Below are 20,815 nucleotides of genomic sequence, written 5' to 3'. Positions count from 1 at the left end.
CATTTTCTGCTTTTTATTCTTGTTGGCTGGTTATACTTACAGTTTATAACTTGTCACCGGGGATGTGTATGAGGCTAGAGTTCATGTTTTTATCTACGATCATACCATCCTAATAGTCCGGACCAGAATATAAATGTTTGTCTTCAACCATTGATTGATGAATTGATGTAGTACTGGTCATCTAGGGCTTTGACTTATGATGTATTAAGGAAATATATTTTTCAGATGAAAACAGTTTTGATGTGGACTATCAATGATTTTCTAGCTTATGAAATGGTTTTTGGTTGGAGCATACATGAGAAACTAGTATGTTCATACTGCATTAGTATTAACTTAAAATTTTACTATTTATTATGTTAATTAATTTACTTTATTGAAATTATTGATTTTTTTATATATAATTTTTTACTGTAAGGCTAAATTTGAGTGGGATAGAGCAAATGATAATGATGCGAGGAGGGTTTGAGAGAATCATGCTTCAACTAGGTAACATCAAAATCAAGAAATTTTTTTTGTTCTAAAAATTAAATTTTTTTTTGTAATTTACAGATATATAATTTGTTTGTACCATATAGGTTACATGATTTTTGGTACAAGGCACAAAAGAATTCTAAAAAATATATCAAAGAAAGTGCTCTATCAGGCTAGAATGACATGGTGTTTTGGAAGAATTTCAGACTGTCATACATCTCGGGGACTATATGGGTGGAATACATTAAGTACGTGACGTTCGAGCATTTCATACGATGGTCACAATCTGGTGCAAGGAACCAGAGCTGGAAAATTCACGATTTTGTTACCATGCACACCAACAACTCTATTTTTGTTCGTTTCACATGCAAAATGGATGATAAAATTTATTTTAATTACATCTATTTTTTAAATTTGTTATTATATATATATATATATATATATATATATATATAAATATATATATATATATATATTTAACAAATAACATTTTTATCTTGCAGGCTACGGGTTTTGGACGTGAGCCAAACCTGATGAAGCTTTTTGTGAAAACGCATGTACAAAGTGATGACCACCAAAAAAGGGTGCATCAATTATCAACAATCGAGCTAAACACTTTGTAGTACGTTGGTTTTCAATTATTTTTTTAAGTTATTATTTAATTGAATTTGATGATTTTATTTTTTATTTCCAGGAAACATATAACAACTTATTGAAGGAGAGATACGGGGACGATCCTTTGACCCACCCAGATTTTGATTCGAATTTGTGGTTAGAGGCAAGATCGTTCGATGGACCCGATAAAAATCAGATGTACAAACTCTCTAACACTACGGCTGAGAACTTGCGAATGACACATAGTGTTTCAATCGTTAGATGCTCACAATCGATCTTGAGCACTCAGTCTTTGGAGTTAGCGGCCTTGTTAGATCAAGGAGTGCAAGAACGTACGATCTAGTTCAATGAAAAATATGAACGACTCTCTATGGATTATGAAGAACTTCACCAAATGATCACGAATATGAGATCACAGATGGGTGGTACATGTGTACTCCCTTATTGGCCCAATGGTCCTAGGGATGACTAGCCTCTTCCTCCTCCTCCAGCGGCGTCTCTATTCTAGTCTTATTGTATATGAAAGTATAAATTTGTAATAAATATTTAGTTTTTGTATTAAGATAATTGATTTTTAAATACTTGAATTTTATATAAATTTAATTTTTTTAATTATTTTCTATTTATGTTCAATAGATTTTTTTTTAGGAAAATATTTTTAAATTATTACTGATGAGGTTACTGACGGAATAATATCGTTGATATATTCTAGAGAGTTGAAAAAGAATTACAGCAAACACCTCTACAACTGTTGAATAATTCCGTTGGTATATTCTAGAAAGTTGAAAAATAATTATTGCAAATGCTACTGCAACTCGCCGAGGGAATTACCAATGTATTGAAATGGGTAAAAAATTTTTTGGCGTGCATGGTTCATTTGTAAAGCTATCAGTAAATTTATTAACGACAGACGTACTAACAAATATTTTTTTAACGGACAGTTTTTGTCCGTGATTCCATCGGTAAAATAATCATAGACGAAATGTTAGTGTAAATACTGACATAAATTTTTGTCAGTAAAACTGTTAAATCTAATAGTGATTAGTGATAATTGCAATTCCAATAAGATTTAATCTTAAGCAATTGCATGCAATTTTCAACTTTCTATTATCCCTAAATTATGGCCTTACTCCTCATATTTAGAATCTTAACACAACATTGATTTAAGAGCTTGTTTGATAGTGTAATAGCGGTTGATTTTCAAAGTTTTTTTTGCTTATAAATGTATCAAAATAATTTTTTATTATTATTTTTAAAAATTTATTTTTGACATCAACACATCAAAATGATCAGAAATTACAAAAAAAAAATTAAAGAAAAAAAATCCATTTTTTTTAAAACACTTTTGAAATATAAGAACAAATAAGCTACAATTTTTTTTTAGTTTTTATTTTTTATCAAAGAGATCTCATAACTAAAAGGAGGGTCGTATTTCATAGTTTAATGCTTATCCTTTTCTGTTCTTGATAATGTAATAAATCATGTTTGTAAGATCTCAAGAGTTTAAATCTTATGAACTGCAATGCCGGCCATAGACTCACAGCATCAACCCAGTTTCCAATGCTGTTAATATATCATCAGAAAGGAATTAAAATCAACATAAACCATGATGAAGGAATATAATTGCGTTAGAATTTAAGATAAGTTGCAGATTATACCCAATATCACAAGGAATATAATTATATTATTCAATTAAGTACAGTTTGTAGCTTATCCTAACCAATTGAAAGGGTACTTTGAGGATGCTTGGAACTCAAGTTCAATATTCCACATGTTTGGAAGGCCAAATGGGCTCTCTTTTCTCATACTTTTTCAGGAATATTCTTCAAGAACAAATCATGAACTCGAGGAAATATTTGATGAATCTCATAGTTAATTTATAATAATCACAGAAAAGACCAGTGATTTTGTAATACTATGTATAGCAGTCCTACCTTGATAGAGCCACAAAACATATACTTCTTTATTGCATGCCAATGGGAATGTTTATAAACTAATTATTGAGGAATTGTTTGGTATTATTTGCTTCCTTTTTTTCTTCAGATTTTCAGAAACAGAGACAGAAATTGTTTCTCTTATACTTTTTTACCGGATCAGATATTAATCAACTAAATAACTCGAGTTTTCTACTAGGTTTTTTATATATATATTTTTTCTTCAACACAGATTGACCTACCGAGCCGAATCAATCGAATCGAATCCACCGAGCCGACCCGGATTAAAAAAAGCAAGTAAGAGAGGCACAACTCTTTTGTGCACTGTGCTCCGAGCAGAAAGCAGATTCTACGGGGGGGAAAAAAAGACAACTCTTTCTTATAAGAACATACTTCTAGCCAGCAATATATTGCATAATTATTAACAATGGAGTTGCTGAAATTAATAATCGAACCAGTACCATGAATCCTTCAATCTGGATCACTTTGGCATGTATACTTGAGACAATGGAGGGCTTGCTTTATAAAAGTCGCCCTTCCCAGGCCATCCTTTTCGTGTTAATATTCCTAATATAATTCCCATGGCAAGCACTAGACACTCACTCTCCTCCCCCTTTGCTTTCTTCAAGAATCAAGGAGGAGTCAATATCATGAAATTGAGCATATATTCTGAGACGCTTTCGCTTGTGGGCTAGCCAAGTTGTGGACACTGACTGAACCCTAGAGTTCTCGTTCAGCTGCATATCTTTCTTCAGATCTGCACCTCCAATTCCTCTCAATTTAAAAAGAGATGAGCATATATAAAGTTTCAATTCTATTTCAGTTAATAAAGTGAAAATGTAAGCAGAATCAAAATCATTGGTTTGTTTACCTATTTTTTTCTAAAAACAATTGTTGCCTTGCCATGCAAGAATATCCAGGGAGCTAGCAATATGCAAGTCACAATGGCTGGCTACCCATTTTTTATATATAAAATTATACTATGTATTAATGGCATTTGATCATCTTCATAGATTAATAATGGAACATTGTCATAAATGTTAGAGTGTTTATATAAAATTATAATTAATAATACTCATTTTTAATAGTTAATAAATTTTATTGATCTTGTTGTTTAAAACTTTAATGGTGTTGTATAAAATTTAAATGATTAGCATTAATATAATTAATATTTAATTGTTTTAGTGGGCTAATTAAAATAATTTACTTTATTTAATTATTTAAAATATATTTGGTAACTGATACACACACACACACACACACACACACAAAACACTTTCCATTTCACTTATTATATCTTATATCTCTACAAATATTTTAAGTCTTTCTTATTAAATATTTCTCTCAAGTTTTACTACACTTTCTTTTTTATACTTTATTAATTAAAGAAAACAAAAGGGATGCTTAAAAGGTTTGAAGAACTTTTTATGCATCAAAAAATTCTAATGAATTGATCTTAGAAGATAAGGCTTTTATATTTAAAAATTTTCTTGTATAGAGCATTTTCTCTTTAAGAATAACATTATTGCGAGCTACAATTAAATGCTTCTTTTAAACCCTTATGGGATGTTAGAAACCTTTGAAATTAAATTTAATTTTAATTGTTAAATCGATTTATGTATTTGGAATCTTTTTTATAGTATTGACAAATTAGAGGGGAGACCTTTGATTTTTGCAATAATTCCAAATAAAAAATATTATTCAAAAAATACTCGTCTTTCTTTTCTCTCATTAATTAACCCTACAATTCCTCTCTACCTTCTCTTTCATTTCTTCAACAACAAAAACAAAACTTTGGTTTTTCTGGCTCAAGAAATTACCTATGGGAAAACGAGATTGTCGAAAGCTTTTAAGAGGTTAGTGATTCCTTCTTCCTCTTTGATATTTCTTTCGCCTCTCTTTGGTTCATCTATTTTTTCCAAACCTTGCATTTTTAAGCATCATGATCTTAGAATGAAAATAAAAGTTGTATTGTTATAAAAAAAATATTGATTTCTGTCAAAGAATCATCTCAATCTAATAGTTTAAGTTGTTAGATAAGGTTTTAAGATATAATTTATATTATTCTTTAACATATCCTCTCAAGTGAAAGCCCTTTGACCTTGAAACTTGCACAGACTTACACTACTTTGTGCTTAATTTTTATCAAATAAATGAGGATGGTGAGATTCGAACTCGTGACTGCTAGGTCATCAAGGCTCTGATACTATGTCAAAGAACCAATTCAACTCAATAGCTTAAACTATTAGGTGGGGTCTCAAGATATGATTTATATTATTTTCTAATAATTTTAAACCATCATTTTCTTAGAATGCAAGTAAAAATTGTGTTATTCCAATCTTAATAGTTATTTTGTTTGGCAAAAATCACTATATTTGTTGATAGTGGAAAAAAAAATGAATGCTTAAGGAGAGAAAAAAAAAGCAAGTAGTTTTTTTATATGATTTTTTATTCTTTTTTATTTTTGTTTTCATGGTGCACTCATTCCTTTCTTCTCTACTGTCTTTGTAAGAGTTTCTAATTATTCAACTTCTTTCTCTCTATTTTTCTGAGATTCCCCTCTTTTCTTTCCTATCTTTTGATATTAGGAATATATATTGAAGATTAATGTCCTTGAATTTTCATGTTTGTTAGTTTAAATAAATAATTATGGTAGATGGTTGCCATTTTCCAAAGAAATATAAAAACTCGAGGAGAATCATTTATTTATTTATTTTAGTTAGCGGAAGATCATTCCTCATAATACTTGTCTTAATGTTAAGCTATTCATTAAAAATGTGTAACACAATAATTAAGATTGATAATTCAATTTAATTATGTGGTTTAATATTTTATTTCAAATATAAAAATTATAATAATTTATCAATTGAATTCAATTTCATATGTAATTTGATTCCAAACAGTTTGTTATTCTTTTTCATATTTATTTTTGTTTTTTTTAATATATTTCTTTAGTTGTTGATTTATAAAAGAAATCTTGGTTGCATTTGTTTGCCTAATTCTTTCCATTTAATTTCCCAACAATCTTGGAGAGAAAAACATGTTATTTTCCTTATTTTTCCTAAAAACAAATATTGTTTTGTTTGCTTAATTATTGTTATGGACATTATAAATTCATCATCTAGCAAACTTGAAAAAATTTTCTGGTCAAATCTTCTTTTTATTGGCAACAACAAATGAAATTTTAACTTACTGAATTAGTTTTTTTTTCTATGATTTTAAAAATAAAAGTGCTGAAAAACCAACTACTATAGTTGTTTCTTCAAGTGGTGTGATTTTCTCTAGTGAAGGAGATTTTACTAATAAAGATATTTTTTGTCATTGTAAAATTTTAAATGCCTTATCTGATAATATTTATCCTATCTTTTATAACATTAATTTTTTTTTGAATTATAGGAAGCACTTGAATATAAATATAGTATAAAAAATAAATTCTTAAAAAGTATTAAGTTGAAAAGTGGCTTGATTTTCAAATAGTTAATGGAAAAGGTATTTCTGATGAAATTCATTTGCTTGAAAATAATATTTACGACATGAAAAATTGTTTTTTTTTATTTTTCATGTAAAAATTTATCTAATAATAGTTTTAACCAAATATATTTTTTAAATATATTTTTTTAAAACTGTAATAGAAAAAATTACCATAATATCACATATTTGTTTTTTTTTTATATAAGAAAAATCAAGGCTCAAAGCCGAATAAGGAAATTATATCAAGCGGGGCCGAGTAGACCCAACTAGGTCATGGAATAAGATCAAATACAAACCCATACTAGGGTCATTTATAATCCAATTATTTCTATCTAGAGGATTCATGGATAAGCCTAAATTAGCTAGCCAATATGCTGCAGCATTAGCTTCACGAAAGGCATGTTGAACTTTCACCACCCACTCACGTGCCAGAAGTTCCTTTGCTTTGATGATCAAAGAGAAATTTGCATCTTCTTTACCATATTCTCGAGTTATGAGATGAACCACAAGCTTGGAGTCGGACTCAAGGATTCATTTCTGAAATCCCAGCATCCAGGCCAATTCAAGCCCTGCAACCACTGCCTATAATTAGCGAAACCCTTAATCCACGAACCAAATTCATTCCGAGTTAAGCCTCCTGCGCCTGCATGCCCTAGGTTTCTCCTTTGCTACATCCAAGTTCAACTTTGTCAAAAAAATAATAATATCTAAACCTAATAATTTAAGTTGTTATGTTAGTTTTTAATATATAATTTATATTATTTTCTAACACATCCCCTGAAATGAAAGCTCTTTGAGCTTGAAACTTACAAAGATTCACGCTACTTTGTATTTAATTTTTATCAAATAAATAGAAATTGTGAGATTCGAACTCGTGACTGCTTGATCATCAAAGCTCTGATATCATGTTAAAACACCATCTAAACCTAATAGTTTAAGCTTTTAGATTAAATTGATTCGTTGAAAAACTTCACCCATTCAGTTGAAGGAAATTTCCACCCCACCAACTGTACTTGTTTCTGATTCTTTGTCATATATATCCGTGACCTCTACATTGTTTTGCCACACATCATTAGCCAAGCTCTTGATGCCAGCAATGGTGCTCCAAACAGGCACATTATTTCCACCAAACAAGCATGCATTCCTGCCCTTGCAGGCATACCGAAGTGCCACGCTAAATGTGAAAGACCAGGGCACGGCATTGGATGAACTGCACATGGATCCCAGATTGCGCATCAGCCACGGTAATAACCCAGCCTCAAAGAATGTTCGTCTACCTCTTGCTTCCACCAACTGTAACCAAATCCGCTTGGCAAACAAACATCCTCTCAATGCATGTGATGTTGATTCGAGCTCGAGGTTACATAATTCGCATACCGGGTTATTGGTCAGATGTCTGCGTGCTCTGTTGCCATTGATCATCAGATTGTCATGAACTGTTAACCAAAGGAAGGTCTTGATTCTTTCTGGTCCCTTCCACCTCAAAATCAATATCCAGATAGGCTCTAAAGAACGCTGGTTGTTCATTGATAAATCATGTCCATTATAAGCAGATTTCACATTAAAAATCCCACCAGGGGAATTAAGCCAATAGACTTTGTCACTATCAGTCGCGTTGGAAGGAGGGTAGGCTAGCCAAAGCCATAACTTGCCAATTTTCGATTCATGTTCTCTATGATATAACTGTAAGTTCGTCGAGTAATTCTCTAATGGAGCAAAGGGATACCTAAATACTTACCCAAATCAGTTGTTGTTGCAAAACCACTAGCTCTCCTAATGGCATTTTCTTGATTGGACAAAACATTTTTAGAAAAGAAAATCCTAGTCTTCCCACCATTCACCTTCTGCCCTGCTGCATCACCAAATAAACTCAAGCAAGCAATGTAAAATATGGTTTATCTGGCTTTCCGAAGCTTCTGCAAATAAAAGCATGTTATCTGTAAAGCAGAGGTGAGAGGCTGTTGGCCCTCTACGACTGACCTTAAAAGGTTTCAAAATCCAGTCTCAACCTCTCTGTTAATCAGCTGAGAGAATCTTTCCAAAGATAAAACAAGAATATATGGAGAGAGGGGATCTCCTTGCCTAATTCCTTTCATAGGAGTAAAACTCGAAGAAGGATAATCATTCCATAATACTCTGAGACTCTGAGTGATGATGTCGTTTCTAGACACTTCATCACAAGATCAACGAATTGACTAGGTAACCCCGCATCCATCAAAGTATCTCTGATGAAATCTCATCTAAGTCTGTCGTAAGCTTTCTCCAGGCCTACTTTAATAGCCATGTAACCCTGTGTTCCTCTCATATTCCTCATCGAGTGAATAATCTCCTGGGCCATCACTATGTTATCTGTGATGTTTCTGCCTGGAACAAAGCTGCTTTGTTTAACAGACACCAGGTTAGGCATTAGAGATTTGAGCTGGTTAACAAGAATATTCGTCACAATCTTAAAGTTGACGTTACAAATTCCTATAGGCCAAAATTGATTTAAATATTTCAGCTTTGGCACCTTCGGCATTAACACGAAGAAGGATTTGTTAATATCTGCCATATTTGTCTTACCTTCGAATATCGCTCTAATGAAGTTGCAAACATCTGAACCATCTATATGCCATTGGGATTGATAAAAGTAAGATTGATATCCAGCAGGCCCTGTGGCTTTATATGGCTTCATGTCAAACAGCCTTCTTAATCTCCTCATTAGTCACCTAGCTAGTTTCGGAGCTGAGAGCGGCTCTCATGATCAATAAGAGGAAAAGCCCCTAACAAGGGAAATCTCTAACCTGAACCTTCCTCTCCGATGAAAAAATTCTTGTAAAACTCTACTGCCATAGTTCTGAGCAATTCTTCATCCCATACCCACTGATTATTGACCCCTTTCAAACAACAGATTCTATTCTTCTGCCGCCGATGACTGCTTTCATGTAAAAGTACTTGGTGTTCTTGTCTCCGAGCAAAATTCTTTGGCAACTCGATTTCTGATACCAAAAGACTTCTTCCCGAGTTAAAATCTTGTTGTACTCGGCCGTTAATTCTGAAATAGCTTCTATGTGCTTAGAAGGAAGAGCTGAGGTATAGTTTGAAGGGTACATTCAGAGTAGTAGAGATGTAGCTAGTTGGGATGATTTTACAAAAGGAATTTGTATGAGATTCGGTAGCAAAGAAGATGTGGTAGAAGAATTCAATGAATTGACACAGGAGAGTGGAATAGAAAAATACATTTAGAAGTTTGAGGAACTTAAATCCTAAATGACTGCCAAGAACCCTACATTAGTAGAATCTTATTACTAAAGAAGATGTAAAGCCTATGTTGAAGATCCTGAAGCTTGTCACGTTGATGCAGGCTTTTGAACAATCCAAATGGCAGGAGGAATCAAATCTTGCTATGGTTAGGAGGAATAAGATGGTCACAAGATCAATGGTTCCAGTTAGCACTAGTAGATTGACAAACAGTCAACCTTTGAAGTCTTACAATCCAGTTAAGAATGAGGCAGCATAAAGCTCAAAACAACCTCAAGAGTTTGTATATGAATAAAGAAGGTGATTGAGACAGTGTTATGAATGTGGAGAAAAGTAGAAGGGTTTACATTTGATAGAAGGCAATGAGGAGGAAGATGATGAAATTGTGGAATCTTTGGAAGGTAGCAACAAAGAGATTGATGCTGAAGATATTGAAGAATATGGCCAATCACTGAATGAATTGGAAGAAAGCTATGCTCATAATACAATTAGGATTAGAGGAAGCTATCTTGGAAGAGATTTAGTAATCTTTATTGACAGTGAGAGTACCCACAGTTTCATTAATGAATGTTTTGTTGAAGAAGTCAAGGTAATGCTGAAAAGAACTACTACATTGGCTGTCACAGTAGCCAATGGAAGTGTGATGAAATGAAATGCATACTCCCCAAAACTTTCATGATTTATGGAAGGATATCAGTCTCAAGCTCATCTAAGATTGCTAAAACTAGGGAGATGTGATATGGTATTAAGAGTTGACTTCATGAAGATGAAGATTTCTTTTAAGAAAGAAGGAAGAACCATTGAGTTAAAGGGAATGGTTGAAGAAGCTAAACTACATATGATGGTTGCAACAAAGGTCCACAAGAATCTTAAGGAGGCTATATTTGGTTTTGTTGGTCAACTGTAAATGCAGAAGTGACAACATTATTGAAAGAATTTCAGTCTGTATTTGCTGACCCAAAGACTTTACCACCAGAAAGGAAACTAGATCATAAAACCTCTCTTATTCCAGGATCTAAACCAGTAAACATAGACCTTATAGAAGCTCTTTTATTCACAAAGATGACATAGAAAAAAGTTGGTGAAAGAGATGTTGATAATTGGAGTTATTCAACAGTTACAACCCCTTTGCATCTCCAGTTCTCTTGGTTAAGAAGAAGGATAATACATGGACATTCTGTTTGGATTACAGGCAGTTGCTAGCAATTTTGGGTGATCAGTGTTGGTTTTGTTGCATATGTAGACTACGTCATCTTTGATTTGTTGTTGAGCATGCCAACATGATTAATAGATTTTTTAAAATCCCTTTTCTTTTGAGATTAATGCCCTTTCCGCTCCATGTTTTTGTCCTTAGCAGCTGTTTGTTTGTTGCTTTTTTTATCTGGGCATCTTCGCTTCCATTTTCCCCTGCTGTTTTGCTGCTGTTCTGCTCACTTCGCACCAGTAACTGTTGAAGCTGCGTGGCATTGCTTCAGCCATTTGGTTAGGTTGCACTTTGTTGTATTCTTAGAATGGATGGCCGACCAAGATTTTGTTCTTAATGAATCCTCTACAACACTACGTTCTTCTATCATTGAATCAGTTTTGTTTGCTTACTGCATAATTGGCATCCTCGGTATCAGACAACAATGCATCACTTCCATTGTTTTTGGCTTACCGCTGCCTCGAATAGCTTTTTGTCCCACTGGAGTCTTATTTTGCTGCTTTCCAAAGTTTTAACATAACAGTTAATTACTCTAATTCTTCGGCACATTTCGCTAAAGACAACAATAAATAAAGAAAAAAAACAAGAATTTTAATGATTAAAAAGGGTTGTGGATTCGCAAGTTTTATTTTCTCATTAATAATAATCCTCCAAGATGTTCACAAAATTTTAAAAACCCTAAAAAAATTATAAAAACTATAAAAACCAGGTTTCCAGAACAAGATTTTAAAAATTTAAAAATATAATGATTATATTCATAGTTCTTTTAAGTTGTTATTCTGATTTGTCACGACTAAATATTTTCTTGGATCTAAACCTATCCTATTAGTCTATAAATATATCTGCTAAATTATTCATGTAATTTGTTAAATTATAACAAATCTATCCTAGCTATCCAAAATCACCCGTTATCATAGGCACAACCAAATCACTTCCTTTCTCAAAGAGTTGGCCTGGAAATACTTATTATCTTTTAGATGAAATCTAAACACCTTTTCCTTGCAACAGGAAACCTGGGCATCGGACCGTGCGTCCACACTTTTGAGCAGCTCCATCAAAACCCCATGCTTTTTTTAGCTTTTTTTTTCTGTTCTTCATGGAGTTCAATTGTCGGTTCTGCTTTGCCAAAATCAGTCTCCTTCACTAGCCACATGCAGATCTGTTGTACTAGGCATTGCAACCATTATTTGCACTCGGGATGTTTAATCCTATACCTTTTTGAATTGTTCTGGCAGCTTACTAATACCAGTTGTAGGAGGTAATTCAGAGTATACTAGCAGTCGCGGTTTAAAGTATTTTTTATTTGGAAATACATTCAAATAATATTTTTTATTTTTTAAAAATTATTTTTAACATCAGCACATTAAAACGATATGAAAACATTAAAAAATTAATTTTAAACAAAAAAATTCAAATTTTTAAAAAATATAGTTTTGACCGAATTTTAATCTAGCTCATCAATTTTGTCTAGTGTAATTTTTTTTCTACAGGCTATGGGGAGACATTAAGAACTGGCAAGTTGGTGAAGAACTCATTTCAGGCGTTATTCTTGTAATCTCATAACTGCATGATCTGTACTCCAAATCCCTTGCTAGTTTTGACCCAAACACCATGTTGAATTTTTATTTTATTTTTTTCTTTGTTTTAAATTAATATTGTTTCAGTGTTTTCCGATCATTTTGATGCGACGATATCTTTATAAAAAAAGTCGAGGTTTTCCTATGAACCAGACTAGACCCGGGTCAGCATGTTGACCTGCCGGCCCGACCCAGTCGGGTATTACAACTAGGGTATTAACTCCTTGCTTAGGTTATGATTTAACACGAGTTAAATCATAGCTGTTTAGTTTTAGCCAGACTACCATTGTTCTTCAGCTCAGTACGTATTACCAAGCTTTTTATTTTGATAATGGCTATGAAAATCAATGGTCCAAGTTGATCATACAAGCCACCGACAGAGGATTATACCTTATGCTTCTTTAGGGTGGTGCAGCACTCGATTCCACCAATCATTAATTATTATTACATGAAAGATCAATGGACATTAGTCTGTGAAGGAGAAGCTTTCTGTGTGTTTTTTTTTGGAAGAAGAGAAGCTTTCAGTGTTTGATTATATTCTTTGAATTTCCTCTTTTTTTGTCATCCAAACATCAAGGAAAGAATATTGGTTTCCCAGCTTTTCCTCTCTTCTTCCATTTTCTCTTGTACGTGCAATGTCCTTAGGAATTTAAAATTTCCTCCAGGGAATGAATTTAATATTATCGAATGAGTTTTAGATATAATTAAAAGGGATTTTTTTTAAAAAAAAAAATTTAATGTGAAGGAATTCTTGTTAAATATTCAAGATTTTAATTAGACGGCCTTTATAATTTCACATTTCACTATGATATTTAAGAAAGGTTATTGTAGTTTATCCAAATTTAAAAATATTTAGCAGAATATATGTTCTAATATCTAGGAGTGATCATTTTCGGTTCGGTTCGGTTCGTCTGCCTCATACATCAGGAAAAAAAAAACAAATGATATGTCGCCTATATTAGCAGATAACGTAAAAATTGCCTATAATCTAGCCACTGTGGTGGCCGAGGGAAAAAAAACAAATTCATGACCACGAAAAACGTAAAAATTGCCCTTAAACCTGAAATTCACTTGAAACAAAAAAACTTCTCGAGCTCAGATCTGATTTTTTTAGGTGTTTTCAAGGTAAAAAAAAATACATGATCTTAACTCCCCTTGTCATATGAAACCATTTAACAAAGAAAAAAAAACAACTGTTTTGGTGGTCAAATTCCTCATCAATGAACACTTTCTCTCTCCAAATCGAAATCCAATGACCTCCTCTCTCTCCTCCAACAAAAAAAAAGAGTGAAAATGAGTAAAATAAAATTTGGTATCAAAATCGAATTTTGTAAAATTCAAGAGAACAATTACCTAATAGCTAAAATAAACAAGGGACTCAAATGAATTTTTGACTGAAATTTTCAATTTCATTTATGTTACTCACCTTTTCACTTTAGTTATCTTTCTTTTAATTCAACTATCCCTTATATATATATATAAAAAAAAAATATGCAATTAGGCTCTAATTTGGTATTAAAAGGGTTTAATTGTGCAACAAAAATATTTGAGGATTAAATTAAAGATTTTCAAAAATTAATATTTATTTGTTTGTCCCTCGAGAAATTGTTTTCCTAAACAAGCAAAACAAAATTTTAGAAGTTTTCTCCTTTTGTTTCCTTGACTCATAAGGCATACTAATTATTCTTTTTTTTTTAAGGGAATATTTCTTTTTCTCCCTTGTTCACAAAGAGTTTTAAATTGTTAAACTTTTATTAATACCATGAATATTGGGACTAACCAGCAAGTAAAATCTTAACCTTATATAGACACACACACAGCCCTTAGCCCTTGTCCTTACCATTTCTCCAACTAAAAAACCCTCCAAAAACCCTTTTAGACTTCCCCTACTTTTGTAGTAACATAAAAATCTCTGTTTTCGTTTTCTCTTCAAGTTTTTAATTAGCGACAATGGAGAATGTTCTGGGTGGTCAAAGCTTGATGGTAGGGGAGGACAAGAGGACGAGAAAGACGAAGATAGTATGCACGTTAGGGCCACAGTCAAGGTCTGTTGAGATGATTGAGAGGCTTTTAATGGCTGGCATGAACGTTGCTCGCTTCAACTTTTCGCATGGAACTCATGCTTATCACCAAGAAACCCTTGATAATCTTAGGACTGCCATGAACAATACTGGCATTCTCTGTGCTGTCATGTTGGACACCAAGGTGCCAATATCTTTCTTAACTCCCCCTTTTTTTTTTCCCCCATTTAATGCATTAGCGTTTGTTTATAGATTTTCTTTTTTATTATTTCTTAATGTTTCTTGTTTTAGGGGATTAGAGTGTTTTTTTTGTTTTTTCTTTGAATTCTGTTACTTTGTTCCTTAATTTTCCATGATAATATTGCTGCTAATTTGATGTTAATTCTCTTGAGATTCCCATGTGAAATTTACATTAGATTATTAACAGCCATTCTTTTTTCTGTGCCCGATATCATCAATTTGATGTGCTTCTCTCTGTGGGAATTACTATTTTTTTCTTTAAGCCAACCCTGTCCCATATCGTTATTCTCAGTATAAACTTCCTTTAGCCATTGTTTTAGTATAATCAATGCATATGGAAAGAGAATGGAATGCATGTTAAGTTCTACAGAATATGTTCTCTGCTTTTAAAAGAATAAAAACTTGTCGGTCATGGGTGAAGCTCTGCATAATTGCATATGGGGGGATAGGCTGCATAGGGAATCAATGTTCTTTTATGGTTATTGGATTTGGTTTGCAAACATATCTTCTACCTTGGATGCTGCCCTATTTGTTTTTCTCAATAATGAGTTAAATGTCTTTATTTTGCCATGAGATGATTTAAAGATCATACTGAATTTTGCCAGCTATTTCTGAATTCTAGTACGATACTTGGAACTTGACTGGCTATGAATATTCTCAAATTGTGATAAGTACAGGGACCGGAAATTCGGACTGGATTCTTGAAGGATGGCAAGCCTGTGCAGCTCAAGCAGGGCATGGAGATACTTATCACTACTGATTATAGCTTAAAGGGTGATGAGAATATGATCTGTATGAGCTACATGAAGTTGGCTGAAGATGTTCAGCCAGGAAGTGTTATTTTGTGTTCTGATGGCACAATTTCACTAACAGTTTTGGCTTGTGACAAGGACTCGGGATTGGTCCGTTGTCGCTGTGAAAATTCTGCTGTTTTGGGTGAGAAGAAGAATGTCAATCTTCCTGGAGTTGTCGTCGATCTCCCTACCTTAACAGAGAAGGATAAGGAGGATATCCTGAAGTGGGGTGTCCCTAATAAGATTGACATGATCGCACTGTCCTTTGTTCGCAAAGGTTCAGATCTCGTGGAGGTCAGAAAGCTGCTAGGGAATGATGGAAAGAACATCCTTCTCATGTCAAAGGTAAGTTGATAATATCTAAATCTTATGCCAAATTGCCTCTAGAGTTAACTTTGAATATGGGCCTTAATTTTTTCTCTGTTAGAACTAAAGGGTGACTTCTTAGGATTTACAATTTTTAATTGACACAAATAACATAGAAATGCCTACAGGGTGACTCCATGACGATGCTAACACCAAGCTATATGCTGCTGAGTTACAGTCTTGAAGCAAAACTATCATCAAACTGACCTTTTGGTTCTATATTTTGGCAGGTTGAAAATCAAGAAGGAGTTGCTAATTTTGATGACATTCTTGCAAATTCTGATGCATTTATGGTTGCACGAGGTGACCTGGGAATGGAAATTCCAATTGAGAAAATATTCCTAGCTCAGAAAGTGATGATAAACAAGGCCAACATAAAAGGAAAGCCTGTAGTGACTGCTACTCAGATGTTGGAGTCCATGATCAAATCTCCAAGGCCTACTAGAGCTGAGGCTACGGATGTTGCCAATGCAGTTCTTGATGGTACTGATTGTGTGATGCTCAGTGGAGAAACTGCTGCTGGAGCCTACCCTGAGCTTACTGTTCAAACCATGTCTAGAATATGCATGGAGGCTGAGAACTTCATAGATTATGGGCATCTTTTCAAGACAATTATGGCAACTGCTCCTATGCCTATGACCCCATTAGAAAGTATGGCTTCTTCAGCAGTCAAGACAGCAAACACCATCAAAGCAGCATTTATTTTAGTCCTAACCAAGGGTGGAACCACAGCAAAGTTGGTGTCTAAGTACCGACCAAGCATGCCAATTTTGTCAATGATCGTTCCAGAGATTAGAACTGATTCCTTTGAGGGGTCATGCAGTGATGAAGCTCCAGCAAGGCATAGCCTTATTTACCGGGGTCTGATGCCTGTTATGACCTCAATATCAGGAAAGGTTTATCATAGTGAGTCAGCTGAAGAAACAATTGAGATGGCCTTCCATTATGCGAAGATGAAGGGACTGTGCAAGCCAGGAGACTCGGTTGTAGCATTGCATAAGATTGGTACTGCTTCTGTTATCAAGATCTTGCGAGTGCAGTGATCATATTGTGGACAGATTGGGTTGAAAGATTTTACAGATGATGAGGCATCTAATTTTTTAATAGTTTATCGTCAGTTTAAGTGATGTTGGAACAATGACAAGTAACTGAATATTGAAGAGAGCATCTTCACAATTTTGGCAATTTATTTTGTGCTCTGCGTAGATGCATTATGAGTTTTGTTTTTCCATGTTTCATTAGTTTTTCTTCACCTTTAAAAAATATTATTGGCCTATTTAGTAGTGAACAGTTTTAATCCCGGAGGCCAATGCAATGCTGCATTGTTTAGTTTGGAGCCAATCCAACCACAACGAGAAAAGGTTCCGTCAAGTCTGACAGTAACAAATGAAGCACAGCAACTCAAGCAATCAACTTTTTTTAAAAAGTGTTGTCTGCAGTAGCATCTCATTCTTCTGGACAGATCTTTCAAGAAGTGAAGAAGCAGCATCAAAACCTGCGGAATTCTGAGAACTCCTTCTCTCATTTCCTTAAGCTCCAAGGCCCCAAATTCAGTAGATTTCTGAGCCTGCAGTCCTAGTATCAGGTGAAAGAATTTGCAAACCTGAAATGAGCAGCATCAACTTTTCTCGCGAGCCTAATCTGTCTTTTTATCTAACGAACAAAGACAAAGACGGAGACGGCGAAGGAAAAGGAGGGACTTGTAAGGTCTCTGTCATTCGGTCAAGCAGATCATCAGCTCAGATTTAAAATCTATGATTTAGAACTAGCTAGGGAAACAGATTACATTTAAAATCTATGATTTAGAACTAGCTAGGGAAACAGATTACATTCTTCCGTTCTATGTGCATGTCTCCCCTCTATTGTTCTCACCGCAACCAAACAAGACAAGATACTATTTATTAGCAATTCTCTTCTGTGCTACTTGTCAACCAGACTGCCTAAATCCAATTCCAGAAATCTAGTTATATGGAATCTTATCATCAAGTATCAAAATTGCTTACACAATACAAAAAGGCACCAATATCATTCCTTCATTTACATATGGAGAGGGTACCATTTTGCTAAGATAAGATGGCAATATACAGAAGAAAGCCAAGGAAACAGAGAAAGGAACAAAAAACCAAGTGTTCAAGTTTCATCGGTGAAGGAAGTACTTCCAGGCATGGTAGTCGACGAGGGTGCTGAAATAGAACTCCCACCAATTTGAGATCCTGATAAAGGAAACAAACCATCAAAAGGCCATGAGATAGGGACCCAAGTGTTTCTAGCATCGTTGTTCTCCATTGTGTCTGCGTCACTTCTCGACTGACTTACTTCAGTCTTGGAATCATCTGAGGGCATTAGGAACCTGCAAACTGGGCAGGAACTATGAAGTTCCAGCCATGGAGCAATACACTCTCCATGGAATTTGTGTTTGCATGGCATTTCCTTTGCTTCAGATCCAATCTCAAACTCTTCCAAGCATATTGAACACTGCAAATTCTGATTAATGGAAACTGTTGGCATTGCTTTAACTGCTTCTTTATTTGCTGGAGGAGTCCCGTAACGGTTAGGACCACTCTCGGCCAAATGATGTAGCAGTAAATCCACACCAGGTCCTATAAGGTAGTCCCGGAAAGAACTTGACACGTTTTGACTTGGGTTTTCAGCTTGGTTCATATCATCGGGACTCTGAAGAATTATTGCCTCTTCATTAAAAGGATTAACCAAAATCAAAATGCTGCTGCCAGTGCTCTCTCTGTCATTTTCATAATTCTCTGCTCCCAGATTAAGATCTTGAAGTAAGCTCTGGACTGAAGATGAGCTTCTTCTACCCCTTCTCCGAGGTAAAGACTCAAAGTCTAGTTCATCATCTTCATATGGTGAACTGGGACTGCTAATATTTTCTTGAGCTGTACTTCTCAAACCAGAAGTGCCTAGGCCATCCGTAAGGTCCAGTAAGATTGTATCCCAAAGAGAGAACACATGTTCTGATCCTAAATTAAAGCCACTGTTATTGACTTCTCTCGTGCTGCCCATCTCTTCCAGAAAACCACTATCACAAAACGGGCATTTAATATCAGCTTCCGTTGCCGGGTTCACCATCTGAGAACACATGTGACACCAGTACTGATACACCATTTCAGCCTCCATCTCCCTTTCTCTGCACAGCATCCAAATAAACTAAACAATGAATCAAAAGAAATGAGGACAAGAATCAAGCAACAAAAGAAAACAGAACATCCTTCTCAAAACAACTTGTTAGAATCTCCAGGAGGTAAAATCCTATATTCACATCAAGAGCACTTGTTTGTTTATCCTATCATGGATACATATCTAAAAAGTAGAACATTTTCAATCACGATGATCCAAGAAAAGGGGTATAACTCTTGATAAAATTAACAGATTGACCCCTTGGGACACTGCCAAAATTAGAATCTACCTCTATTATTTAAGATGACATCTATATATGAAATGATAAGGATGATTTATGCCCCTAATGCCCTCTTCACTTCGTACAAATATTTAGCAGAATAAAACATACAGAGAAACAACTTGCTATTCTTTCATATGTCAAGAAAGTGAGACAGATTATTTTTCCTCAAGACTAAAGAAAATCTTACTGCAAAGATCCTATCAAATACACGCATGAAAAGAACTAGAAAGTACACTGCCAAAGATTTAAGACAACAAATCAAACCCGGAACTCCATTGAACATTACCAAAGATTGAAAAAGAGAACAGAACAGTAGAAAAGAAGGGGCTAGATTAAATGGATTATCAGAGGTGGGAAAAAAAAAAGAAACATGAACCTTTAAAGTTCAAACTAAGAACCTTTAAACTACATCAAGCTTGGATTGTTCACACTTTGTATATGGTGTTCTCAACCAGCACCATATATAATTCACAGGAAAAAAAAAGAAGAAGAAATGTTCTGTACCTTATGGATGAAGAAATATGGAAGTTCTTTACACACTAACAAGCATTGCTACAAGGAAATGGCAAAAGATTATATATTAATCCTTCATTAGTTTCCATCTGTTACAATCATCTTTGAGGTAGCAATGCAGATTGGTTAATTTTGTATACATAAAACCATCCTTCAATTCACTCTCAAGACTAGCAACTTACCAACAAACAACAGAAACAAAAGAAGACAGATAAAAGGAAGATTGCTTTTTATCACCTTGTGGATAGAGGAAGTGGGTGGTTATGATGTTTATCTTCTTGATTTGCTGTTTGTTGGGAAATAGTGAAGCTAGCTGGTTGGTAGAGAGAAAGAAGAGAGAAAAGCAATGATGTTCTCTCTTTTTTATCTCTCAACTTCATGATTTTGTCTTTTTATTTTGTAAGGGATCATGGTGACTAAATTAACAGCAACTTGTTATTTTCTTATGTCAAGTTTTGCTGCTGTTTTCTTTTCTTCTAAGTGTGTGGTCCATTGGGTGGTGTCAGCTCGTTTTCTCATGAGGAAGCTTAACACCTCTAATATGGTAGATTGGTGGAAATCAATCAACACCTTGATCTATTGAGATTTGACTAAGGACAGATAAATCCCAACATTTGAAATTAGGCCACCCTATGAAATTTCAAATGCTTGGTCATTTAGCCCGTCAAAATCTGCCATGCTATGGCTCATTTTAAAAGTCAAAGGCTTCAAGATTCCCAGTTTTGTTCACTTCACGTATATATATTTTTTATAGAAATATCCTACATGATAAACCATGACATGCTGTTGATGGTAAGAAGGGAAAAACAGTGGGACTGTGCCAGCGCCCCAGAAAATAAAATAGTCAAACAATACAGGCCAAAGTGTGGAGCGAATAGCAGTGCAAAGCCCGAATATGCAGGCCTACACTTGGAGAACACCCTTGTGTAGGCATGGGAGATCAAGACTTGA

At 34.3% G+C, this 20,815-nt stretch overlaps 2 protein-coding genes across 4 annotated transcripts; one reads left to right on the top strand and one right to left on the bottom strand.

The window, feature by feature from the left end:
• Nucleotides 1-14,299: 14,299 nt before the first annotated feature.
• LOC7469870 (pyruvate kinase, cytosolic isozyme) lies at nucleotides 14,300-17,138 on the top strand. Its single transcript, XM_002325789.4, has 3 exons — nucleotides 14,300-14,717; nucleotides 15,451-15,912; nucleotides 16,164-17,138. The coding sequence occupies exons 1-3, from the start codon at nucleotides 14,463-14,465 to the stop codon at nucleotides 16,974-16,976; spliced, it is 1,530 nt and encodes a 509-aa protein (XP_002325825.4). The 5' UTR covers nucleotides 14,300-14,462; the 3' UTR covers nucleotides 16,977-17,138.
• Nucleotides 17,139-17,874: 736 nt separating this feature from the next.
• Nucleotides 17,875-20,278, bottom strand: LOC7469869 (E3 ubiquitin-protein ligase SIRP1). 3 transcript variants are annotated; one of them, XM_052449622.1, is made up of 3 exons: nucleotides 20,102-20,219; nucleotides 19,856-19,903; nucleotides 17,875-19,078 (listed from the first exon to the last, which is right to left on the bottom strand). In XM_052449622.1, exon 3 carries the CDS (start codon nucleotides 19,066-19,068, stop codon nucleotides 18,064-18,066), a length of 1,005 nt encoding a protein of 334 aa, XP_052305582.1. In that variant the 5' UTR covers nucleotides 19,069-19,078; nucleotides 19,856-19,903; nucleotides 20,102-20,219; the 3' UTR covers nucleotides 17,875-18,063. The 3 variants fall into 3 exon arrangements, with proteins under 3 accessions (XP_052305582.1, XP_024446630.1, XP_024446632.1); XM_024590862.2 differs by lacking the exon at nucleotides 19,856-19,903 and having other exon boundaries at nucleotides 20,102-20,278; XM_024590864.2 differs by lacking the exons at nucleotides 19,856-19,903; nucleotides 20,102-20,219 and adding an exon at nucleotides 19,728-19,777.
• Nucleotides 20,279-20,815: the final 537 nt, after the last annotated feature.

The sequence above is a fragment of the Populus trichocarpa genome, chromosome 19 (genome assembly GCF_000002775.5).
Source record: "Populus trichocarpa isolate Nisqually-1 chromosome 19, P.trichocarpa_v4.1, whole genome shotgun sequence".
NCBI classification, from domain to species: Eukaryota; Viridiplantae; Streptophyta; class Magnoliopsida; order Malpighiales; family Salicaceae; genus Populus; species Populus trichocarpa.
Note: the sequence above shows the minus strand (reverse complement) of the source record. Positions and strands in the feature narration are given on the sequence as shown.

Excerpts from the sequence above, each read along its gene's own strand:
- LOC7469869 (XM_024590862.2), bottom strand. The coding sequence starts at position 20,244 with ATGAAGTTGAGAGATAAAAAAGAGAGAACATCATTGCTTTTCTCTCTT. Across the intron at positions 19,079-20,101 it reads CCACTTCCTCTATCCACAAG|AGAAAGGGAGATGGAGGCTG; the intron begins GTGATAAAAAGC and ends GATGCTGTGCAG.
- LOC7469870 (XM_002325789.4), top strand. The coding sequence starts at position 14,463 with ATGGAGAATGTTCTGGGTGGTCAAAGCTTGATGGTAGGGGAGGACAAG. Across the intron at positions 14,718-15,450 it reads CTGTCATGTTGGACACCAAG|GGACCGGAAATTCGGACTGG; the intron begins GTGCCAATATCT and ends TGATAAGTACAG. Across the intron at positions 15,913-16,163 it reads ACATCCTTCTCATGTCAAAG|GTTGAAAATCAAGAAGGAGT; the intron begins GTAAGTTGATAA and ends ATATTTTGGCAG.